At 47.7% G+C, this 10,753-nt stretch overlaps 1 protein-coding gene and 1 long non-coding RNA gene across 2 annotated transcripts; one reads left to right on the forward strand and one right to left on the reverse strand.

Annotated features, from left to right (window-relative positions):
• Positions 1-337: 337 nt before the first annotated feature.
• On the reverse strand, positions 338-2,611 carry LOC127027848 (uncharacterized). Its single transcript, XR_007767834.1, has 3 exons — positions 2,565-2,611; positions 2,144-2,308; positions 338-375 (listed from the first exon to the last, which is right to left on the reverse strand). It is a non-coding gene; the product is annotated as an uncharacterized LOC127027848 (long non-coding RNA).
• A 1,073-nt stretch (positions 2,612-3,684) lies between these two features.
• On the forward strand, positions 3,685-10,736 carry ZNF367 (zinc finger protein 367). The gene is made up of 5 exons (XM_050913713.1): positions 3,685-4,026; positions 4,635-4,785; positions 7,140-7,259; positions 7,677-7,815; positions 8,409-10,736. The coding sequence occupies exons 1-5, from the start codon at positions 3,685-3,687 to the stop codon at positions 8,647-8,649; spliced, it is 993 nt and encodes a 330-aa protein (XP_050769670.1). The 3' UTR covers positions 8,650-10,736.
• The last annotated feature ends 17 nt before the right edge of the window (positions 10,737-10,753 follow it).

The raw sequence follows: 10,753 nt of genomic DNA on the forward strand, positions 1-10,753 counted from the left end.
CCCTTTTCTGCTTAAAACTGCGGTGGTGGTGATTACACCGACGGACCTCTGCGAGCACGTGCAGTAACACTTCCGACAGCTTAGAAACGCAGCACTACAGTGAGACGTAGGGGTTTCACGGTTTAACCTGGAGAGCTGCTCTGTTCAGCAAAACCAGCGAATGGAGCTGCCCGGCCGTCACCAAGGCTCCGTGACGTGAGGCTGTACGCGCAGGCACCCCCAGCACTGCAGGAGCCACGCTGGTCACAGCCCGCCATGCCTGGAGCGAGCTGCACGTCCTTTAACTGTCTCTCAGGTTTGTAAGTACGACCAACGGTGCAAACACTCCTGGAGACAACAGGGTTCGTTCACAGGGGACAGGCAACTGCCCAGACACTGAAATATTAATGCTTTTATTCATTAAGCTCGTCACATAGCATCAAAATACTATCAAGAGCAAACATATTTAATATTGTTAAGATACAACAGCTCAGATGATTACTTTAGAACTGTTTTTACATAACGTTACATGAACTATTAGTTAATACGTGTGACTGTATGTACTGAACAGCAATGTGTTTTAAGCCCTTCAGGCCACGCGCAATTCTGTGTGCATGTTTCCTCTGCCAGCAGTAGGACGTGGGCAGAGAGGTCACTTCTCTCTTTTTGGTCATTGTTATTACTACATGAAACACGATTGTTCAGAGCAGTTAAAATACTAGAAGTGGCAACAGCTCACCTCTTCCTTCTCTTGTGCTACCTCCATTAACAAAGATCTATTATTTGGCATTAGGAAAATTTACAAGATCCATGTAAAAAAGTTAATCTGCTGCCAGGCCCTTGAATGTCATCACAAAATTTAATGTGTACACTGAGGTGGCATAGGATAAGTATGGAGATATTCAGTTACTTGCAATGCATTGCACCATTCACAGTATCTACAATTTTATGTACCAAATCATAAAATTAATTCCATCGGTCACCGGAGTTCCTCAGCAGCTACATACACTTGTTGAAGCATCAAGTCGTGTAGTTTTGGGAAGTTATGAAGGGTATTCACAGTTTGATTTTGGGATGCAATTATTTTAACACGAGTAATTTTTTTCCCAAATAGATTTTAACGTATCTTTCTGTATTACTACTCCTCTACAACATTGTTCTCTTACCGGAACTTTCTTCCACGGGTTATTTTTATGGCTGAAGCTTTTTAAGTGGGTCAGATCTAAGCATGGGGAAACCTGTTTGCTCATTTTGGAAACAAAAGTTACAGGCTGTAGTGTTTTCTTTCCGGCCCGGTAAGCACGGCCTGAGCTGGCACAGCAGTGGCACAACTTTGACATGTAACACCCAGTTTGAGAAGCTAGGGTATCGTTACCATGAACAAGAACTTACCTAAGCAAAAATTACGTGTTTTTTAGTTAGTTAAAAAGGACAGCTGTAACAAACTGAACTGTCATTCATAATGAAAGGGCTGCCTATCTCTGGACGGATACTTAATACTGCAGTCCAGTACTACAGTCTCTACATTGGAAGAACCGGTAGGAGTTTCCCATTATCCAGAGGGGGGTTAGTTAGTAGTCATACACTGCAAATTTGCTCTCCCTTGCACTTTTCCTGTTCTTGTCAGCAGTGACGGTTGCTAACACTCTTAAAAGGCAGCAGTCTACAGCATACAAACTGCAGTGAACAGAGCAGAACAGGGGCAAAAACCTTCACTGTTTTTACAGCTTCATGGCTTCTCTGTGTTTAACTGACTCACTGTCAGTAAACAGGGTACTGACTGAGTCAGTAAAACTCCCTGCGATGGTAAGACAGTGAGGCAAAAGTAGCACGTTAACGTAATGCCACTAGTTAGCTTCAGCATAAAAGGCCCGCACCAAGTGCCAAGAAATGCGCTCCTGCTTCAGAACAGCGAGATCTACTGCTTAAAAAACCGCAGAAAACCAGCATAAAATAAAGTACTGCTGTATCTGTAAAGCTAAAGCCTCTTCAGTTTCAAGTAACCAGATTTCCAAAGGATTCAGTAAATGAGGCACAGTGGCTACTTGCAGATTTAAAAACTGAACATATAACCAGTTTCATGTTTTCACCAGCTAAAGCCAGATCAGCGTATTTCCAAATCATTCCTCGCTACCACTAAATCTTTCACAGATCAGCCACATACCTCTTACTCACACAGATGAGTTAAAGCCGGCACAAATCCCAATTTCCTGTGGCCGTGGGAGCCTTGCACCCAAGCGGACCTGCAGCCTCCCTGCGTGCAGCAGTTTGTGCTAGCAGGCTGCAGAACTAGAGCGGGTCTCAGTTTCAAAGGATGTAGGCAGGAAATCTAGATTTTAAAGATACCATTTTAGTAATCGCAGTATAAATACCTGAGCAGCTATATTAGAGTGGGAGGGGAAAAAAAACAAACCCACCCCTCAAACTGTAATATACTAAAATTAGTAACCTGCACAAACTTTTAATACCACCTGCCTGAAAAAACTCCTAAAATTCCCGACCCCCGGCCTGTGGGAGCCGGTAAGGCGGCTGCGGCCGGGGGCAGCCCCCGCAGCCACTGGGCACATCTCCTACCCGCTTCTTACCCTCCTGGCGCCGGTGCCTGTTGCTCTACAGCAACGCGGCCTGGCCGGACAGCCCCGGCAGGACAGCCCCGCGGGCTGCAGGACGCCCGCCGGGGCGGCGGCACCTCACGGGGGAACCCTCCCTGCCGGCAAGTGCGCTCCCAGCTCTGCCCGTCGCTGAGGGCAGCGCCGCGGCAGGGGAAGGGAAGGGCTTCCCCCGCAGCAGGAAAGCGAGGAGGAGGAGGCCGCCGCCGAGGGCGCCCCGCCGCCGTGGCGGGCACCGCTGCCCGCGAGACGGCCCTTTAAACCGCGCACACGGCGCGCCGCGAGCCGGGCGCGCCAAGGCCCCGGCGCTGGGGCGGCGATTGGCCCAGGCAGCCCGACCACACTCAGCGCGCGCCAAGCCCGCCCGGGCGCGGCAGCCCCTCCCCCCCGCCGCGGCGGGGCCAATCAGCGTCTCCTCCGAGGCAAGGAGCCGCGGCGGGGCGGGGCGGCCCCAGCGGCCCGCCAGCCCGCTCAGTTTCGAATTCCGCCGGTGAGCCGAGCGCCTGTCCAATAGGGCGGCAGAAGTGAAGCCGCGTCCCGCTCGGACTCCGCTCCCGGGGGCGGGGCCGCCGACTTCCCCGCCTAGCGGTTGGTCGGCGGGAACCGCCGCTCCGTGACGCTAGCGCCGGGTTAGGTGATTGGTTACGCTCAGGCGCGAAATGTAACGCGGGAAAATCTGGGGCTCAGCCTGGGCTGTGGGCGCAGAGGGGTCGCGGCGGCGGCTCCTCCTCGGGCATCGCCGGGACCGGGGCTGCCAGCGGGGCCGGCGCGGCGTCGGAAAGGTGCGGGGAGGCTGCGGCTGCTGCGCCCCGGCCGCTACTATGGCCGGGGGCCGCCGCTGACTTTGCGGATCCGCTCGGGGGTGGCCGCGGAGAGGGGGAGGCACCGAGACACTGCCGGGAGCCGCCGTCCCCGGCGATGAGCGGCTGAGGCGGGCCCGGGCGGCGACAGGTGGCGGCGGCCGCGGGACCTCCGTGCCGCTCCACACCCCCCCCCCATCCCGGGACGCGGGCTCGGACAGCGGGGCTGAGCCGCCGCGGAGCGCCCCCGCTCCCTCACCCCCCCTTCCCGCGCCGGTGCCCGCGAGGGGTCGGCGATGGCGGAGCGGCTGCCGCCGGGCCCCCCGGTGATTTTTTGCCAGGACTCCCCGAAGCGCGTCCTGGTTTCCGTCATCAAAACCACCCCGATCAAACCCTCCTCGCGGGGAGGCGGCGAGGAGACGGCGCCCGCCCCGCCCGTCCCCACCAGCCCCGGCTTCAGCGACTTCATGGTCTACCCCTGGCGCTGGGGCGAGAACGCCCACAACGTGACCCTCAGCCCCGGCGGTACCGCCGCCCCCTCGGCCCTCCCGCCGCCCCGCGGGGGAGCGGGCAGAGCCCCCGCCGGGGACGAGGAGAAGGCGGGGAGCCCGGGCGGCGGCAGGCACCGGCACCTGAAGGTGAGTGCGGGGCCGGAGCGGGGCGGGCGGCGCTGCGGCAGGGCGGGCGGGCGGGCAGGCAGGCGGCGGAGTTAAAGGGTGACTGCGCGCAGCGCGCCCTTCCCCCGCCTCCGCCCGGAGATTTAAAGTGAAATCACTTCCGGCAGCGGCGCGCGCCCCTCCGGTGCTGTCCGCCGTGTGGGGGGGAGGGGGCGGGGGAAGGCGCGGCGGGCAGCCGAGCCGAGCGGGGAGCCGCCCGCAGGCGGAGCGGCGTCGGCGGGGCTCCTGCCCCTCCTTCCTCCGCTTAAAAGTTTTTAAAAAAAAAAAATAAAATAAAAAAAAAAATTGTCGGTTCCTCCCCACGTCGCTGAGCGCACGTCAGCGCGCTGGCGGTGCCTGACGTTTCCCCACCTGCAGCTGCCGGCCGCAGGCTAGCTGTCAGGAGAGAGTCAGGTACGGGCTTGGCACGCTCTGGTTTGGTTAACGGCTAAATCGGTAACGCTGTCACGGCACCGGTCCTCGGTCGCACCCGCGACTTAAAAGCCACTTCAGGGAAAGCCGTGGTTTCTGGCTAAACGGCAGAGGTGGGAACGTGCGGGATTTCAGTTCCGTAATTTATTTCGATGCAGGATGGGATAAGGCGCGGCCGTCCGAGAGCAGACACCGTCCGTGACCTGATCAATGAAGGAGAGCACTCTTCCAGCAGAATACGTTGCAATATCTGCAACAGGGTCTTTCCACGAGAGAAATCGCTGCAGGCCCACAAACGAACTCACACTGGTGAGTAAAGGGAAGGTGTGAATAGCTGGCATGAGCAGCATAGGAAGCAGTAGGGAAGGAATTAAAAAAAAAAAAACCAAACCCAAACAAACCACAAAAAAACCCCCAGCAAACCTGACCTGTTAATATCTTATTGTAACTGCTAAATTAATCATACTTTTCTTCCAATGCTTGTTAGTGCAATCAAAGTCTTTGTAACTGTGTTTGTCATGGGAAAGTGCAGCAGCGATTTGGGCTATAAGAGTATAGACAAATTGTGTAAGTATTTTATCTGCTGCGGTCACAGGCTTACTTTGTAAGAGGGAGAACTTTTCTTGAGCTTGGCGCTCTGTACATGTGTCCTGGTTTCAGGTGGGATAGAGTTAATTTTCTTCTTAGTAGCTGGTACAGTGCTGTGTTTTGGATTTAGTGTGAGAATAATGTTGATAGCACACTGATGTTTTATTTGTTGCTAAGTAGTGCTTATCCTAAGTTAAGGACTTTTCAGTTTCCCATGCTCTGCCAGCAAGCAGGTGTGCAAGAAGCTGGGAGGGAGCATAGCTGGGGCAGCTGACCTGAACTAGCCAAAGGGGTATTCCATACCATGGAACGTCATGCTCAGTATATAAACAGGGGGGAGTTGGCCAGGAGGGGCGGATTGCTGCTTGGGCATCGGTCAGCGGGTGGTGAGCAATTGCATCGTGCATCACTGGTTCCCCCCCCCCCCCTTTTTTTTGTTATATTCCTTTTCATTACTATTATTATATTTAATTATTGTTAGTGTTATATTTTACTTTAGTTATTAAACTGTTCTTATCTCAACCTATGAGTTTTACCTTCTTTCCTGATTCTCCTCCTCATCCCACTGGGAGTGGCAGGGAGGGGGAATGAGGGAGCAGCTGCGTGGTGCTTAGCTGGTGGCTGGGGTTAAACCACAACAATGTGGTAGCACTGTTTAGTCTGACTGCCTCTTCTCTATGATTTGTTTCCTTCTTGCTGGTGTATTTTTCACACACCAATTGAACTTTAGCTGCAAGAGGAGACAGTAACTTAAAAAGTGGCTGGTAACTTGGGCAGTGTAACACCCTAGAAGTGTAGTTTAAATGTTGAGAAAAGAGTTCAAATGCTTAAAATCACCATCTGGTTGTCTCTCCGACCACCTAGAATTCATTTTCTGGAGTGAAGGTGGTCATGCTAATTTACTGAACTGTATGTAGAAGGCAACTCGCAGTTAAGTTAAAATGTAGGATCAACTCACTCAATACCCAGCTGAGCTTGAACTGAACAGGAGATGCTGTTTTTTTAAACCAAGTAAATTTTTTTTTTCCTTCATGTTCCAACAGGACTCTGTATTTGCAATAGCGTGAACTAACATAGCTCACAATATGGACACAACCACCAACAGTACCCCCAAACGCCCAAACCAAACAAACAAAACCCCAGAAAAACCTTGGCTCCCATGGTCTCTTTTTCTGACTCAAATCAGTAAGGCTCATCTAGATACTAATATTAAACTGCAGTTTCCTCATGCTCTTTGGTCAAAAGATGTTTTTATTTCACTTGGTTGTATGAGGTGTTGCACTTGTATGAACTACCTAACTTACTCTGGTGTTACTCCTCTGACTTAATAAGTCAGCATCATCCTCGTTTTGTTGTCCTTCCTGAGGAGCAGTGGCATGGCATGCCTTTGCATCGTTGCACGCAGTCAGATCCTCTTGAGGGAGGAGACACCTGCTATCTCTGTTCTCATTGCAGTTTGCATGGGGAAGTCTTCCTTGATGACTGGCCTAAGAGAACTTTCTTGGCTTAAGTCTGGAATAAGTTTCTCTTGCGACCTCCATTTATCCATTACAACCTTTTTCAAATAGTTTTCCCTAATGAGATATTTCTACAACTTTGTATGTTACTATACTGTTGACCTCAGTTATTTTACCCTAGTTCAGGCTATGTTAAGGATAAAATTTATCTGGCTCCAACTTGAATTACATTACTTGTCCATTTACTAATTTCACTTCATATATTTCTTGCTCTGTAGGTGCATAGTTTCATGGGACAAAGCTTATGTAGTGCTGTGCAAGAGGCCTAAATCAGAAAATATGACAAGGAAAAATATAATTTTGGTTTGTTTTTTTTTCCCCCCTCTGGAAATAATTGTATTATCCAGTAGCATTGAACATGTACTTCAAAGTAAAGATCTGTTTGGTGTGGAAGTGGATCTCTGCTATTTGGTACACCAGGGCTTTTTAAGTAGGTGCACGCGTCTGAGTGGGTAAAAGGAGAGCTTGCTTGTCTAAGTCTCAAGCCAGGGACCACTACTGGATGCTATGACTCTTCTTTTTTTATTCAGCTTTCATAAATCTGTTATTATTTTTAAGGTGAAAGGCCTTATTTGTGTGACTACCCAGATTGCGGGAAAGCCTTTGTTCAGAGTGGGCAGCTCAAAACTCACCAGCGTCTCCACACAGGGGAGAAACCTTTTGTCTGCTCAGAGAATGGTAAGCATCAGAGAACAATTTGCAGCTTTCAGAACTAGGGTCAGTCTAGTACTAGAAATGTACGTATGTTCATGTGGTAAAGATCCATAAAAGCTTCAGATTTTAATTTTGGAGGAGCTTCTAGGGAAGGGAGGAGCCACGCAGAATCTGCGTGATCACGCAAATATGTATCTAAGGATTGCATACGTTATTATGTAATTAGGTTATCAGTAATTCTGTCAGTTGATACTAATGTATGAAATGATGGGGCACGTTATGAACCTTGCAACTAGAGCTTGCGGATTTCAGCCAAACGTAGTGTTTCGTGAGTGAGGAAGGTGGGATTCAGCAGCATCTTCATCCCACAGATGTTATGCTTACTCATTGGCTGGCTGCTTTCCATAACGTGTTCTTCATTGTCACTTCGTGTTTTTTAAGGCTGTTTAAGCAGATTCACGCATGCAAACCGTCATTGCCCCAAACATCCATATGCCCGACTGAAGAGGGAAGAGCTCACAGACAGGCTGAATAAGAAGCAGACAGCTGACAATAAAGCTGTGGCTGAGTGGCTAGCAAAGTAAGTTCCCTTACGGTGTCATCTTTCTCTAAATACTTATAAGGGTGGTCTGAGAAAGCATTTTATTCTTAGTGGCAAAAAAACCCCAACAAACCAAAACCAGCTGTTCCTCCAGTACAAATCAGCCTGGCCTTGCCTTTCCTTAAAGAAGTGTGAACTCCTGGTCAAGACAAAGTTCCTCGTGAGACCTTTTTTTTTGTTGTTGTTGTTTTGTTTTGTTCTCCACTTAAATGCTTCTCTGTGCTTGATCAACACCTCCCAATACCTTGTCAGTTAGTGCTACAGTCTTGCTGAATTTGCATCTGTATGAGGGGCAACAACTGTGTATGCCTAGGGAGAAAGGCCTGCTGGGAACACCATGTAGAGGAGAAATCTGTCACAGATGTTCACTTGGGCACTTTACATTTAAAATACTGAATAAAGGAGGTTTCTGACAGCTTACAAACTACCATATAAGGGCTGAAAGATAAAGCCAAATGCAGTGCTTAGTCGGATGCAAGCTAGTACTTGGGAGGTTTTTGCCAGATTTGAATCGATGGTGTGCGAGTCAGTTGTATATATTTTAAAAGCATTCCCCACATGTGATTTTGTAGATACTGGGAGACTAGAGAACAGCGTGCTCCTGCTTTGAAAACTAAAACAATCCAGAAAACGGATCAGGAACAGCAGGACCCAATGGAGTATCTTCAGTCTGATGAAGAGGATGATGAAGAGAAAAACAGCGCTCATTCAGCTGCTCGCCGCCGCCGTCTCCAGGAACAGCGTGAACGCATGCATGGCGCACTGGCTCTCATCGAGCTTGCAAACCTAGCTGTGGCACCCCTGCGACAGTAGACAGGAAGAGAGTCTGCCTATACAAAATGTACTTCTGGTGGTACTTAACCAGTTAGATTCTGAGCATAAGCTAAGCACCTTATTTGCTTATCCTAGGCTGCTATTCTGTAGAATTTATGAAGAATGTTGTCGCCTCATAACATGGGGTGAGAGAATTGCACTTTTTGTAAGGTAAAAGACCGATGTAAAGTTTCTAAGTATTTTGTACATATGGGACTGCATAATGCAGGGTTGACAAATTTACGTGTTGTGGGAAGCTAGATTTTGCAAGGTTAACTCATTTATTTGAAGCAGTTTTCACAGGAAGCACTTTCTGAACAAAGTGTTTGCGATTAGCAGGATGGTACACATGGCCAAAGAAGGCTGACAAAAAGAAAAGTATCTGACAATTTAAGCAAATTTATATTAAGTGGTAGGTCTGAAGATATTGTTAAGCAGCAATGAAACCGTGTTTTTCTAATGTCAGTATATCTTTACCTAGTATCACTGAGGCAGAAGGCAAAGCTTAGTTATCTCAACTTGTAGACGGGAAGAAACTGCTTCATGCAGGAAACTGTGAGATCGTTCAGGATCTTCACTGTGACTGCTCAAGGTATGAGGCTTGACTTTGCTGTTTTATGTTTTCCGATTTGATTTCAGCAGAATCTCTTGGTAGCACTTGTTGTTCCTAACATGTGATGTTAGGAACTTTTGCACATTGTTGGGTTTATCTGAAAATGATTAGTCTTGCAAAGTCTAGACAAAGGTAAACAATTGGTAATATTTTTTTCAGATATTTTTGGACCCTGTAGTGATTTGGCACTTGATTTTGTTAATAAAGGGGATATTTACAGGGTGGTATGGATTTGTAGTAAACTATTTTAGATCTTCTATTAGCAAACACTAAGTTTTAAAGTATTGCTTTTATATGATTATTAGCAAATAGAAGCCTCCGTACTTTCTGTGCATAAAGCCACCTTATTGCTTTACTTCAGGATAACATGCCCATTTTGTGTTCACTAACTGTAGCACAGCTATCAATTAAACACTGCAGAAAAGTATTCACTATACAACTAGAAAATAGGCTTCCAAGGATAGTTACAAGTGTGTTAACAGTGTGATTTCATGTATTTCCCAAATAAATGAAGTTACAGAACGCTGCCTAGTACTCAGATGCTGATATAAAATGTTTAGCAGCATATCTTGTCACTTCGTGAATGTTGTATACTTTCAAATAGCATTGTCTCATGGTGATCTTTTTCCGTATTTTGCTTTGAAGGCACCCAGAGATTCCTAATATGCTAAGGAAACTTTGTTTTCAGATTGGACTCTTTGTTGTGTGGTTTTTTGTTTGTGTGGTTTTGGTTTTGGTTTTTTTTTTTTTTTTGTTAAGCTACTGCTTTAGGGGATATTAATAATTCATATTTACTGACCTGCTTGCTTTAACTCCTTCCTCTTGTTAAAGGTCAGGAAATTCAGATGAGAAGGGAAGCCACTTTCCCTCTCGGTTAAACAAGAGGAAGAAATCATTTTATCAATCACTTGATGTAGACTGACCAGATGCGTACAGCTGTTCTGGAAAAGTAGCGTGATTTTACACCAGAAACTGCAACTGTTGGATTATGTTCTCTGATAACTGATAACCTGTTGTGGTTGAAAATCTCATTAACCCAGTTGGTTTAAATCATTTATTGATGCACTTAACTAAAGAGTAATTGAATAATTAAAAAAATCACTTTCATTGAATGTAAATCATTTTGCACCAGTGATACGGTTTAACTTTTGCTTCCAGCTCCTAAACTTAGCTGACATCAGGCTGATTTGTTTCTGGTTTAAGTCTTTTAGGCTTAAAAATATGAAACACTGTAGTCGTTCTAGGCTTCTTAGCCTATGTAAAACTGGTAATTCACGTGTAGGTTTGGAGTTTCTCAAGTAAGTTACATGCTTTTGACTGTTTGGTTGGCTGCAGGCAAATGGTCTGATCCCAAAATGAGCCATGAGCGTAAATTCGTTGTACTTCTGAGTCATAGCTCAGAATTGCTCCTGAGTAGTATTTCACAGGGCACAAGACTTGTGTAATTACCAGCCAGTTGCAGACTGGAGTCATAACTTACTTCAGTAGGAT

This window comes from Gymnogyps californianus, chromosome Z (assembly GCF_018139145.2).
Source record: "Gymnogyps californianus isolate 813 chromosome Z, ASM1813914v2, whole genome shotgun sequence".
In the NCBI taxonomy this organism is placed as follows: Eukaryota; Metazoa; Chordata; class Aves; order Accipitriformes; family Cathartidae; genus Gymnogyps; species Gymnogyps californianus.

Coding starts and splice junctions, on each gene's coding strand:
- ZNF367 (XM_050913713.1), top strand. CDS start 3,685: ATGGCGGAGCGGCTGCCGCCGGGCCCCCCGGTGATTTTTTGCCAGGAC. Junction 4,027..4,634: donor GCAGGCACCGGCACCTGAAG/GTGAGTGCGGGG, acceptor ATTTCGATGCAG/GATGGGATAAGGCGCGGCCG. Junction 7,816..8,408: donor GTGGCTGAGTGGCTAGCAAA/GTAAGTTCCCTT, acceptor GTGATTTTGTAG/ATACTGGGAGACTAGAGAAC.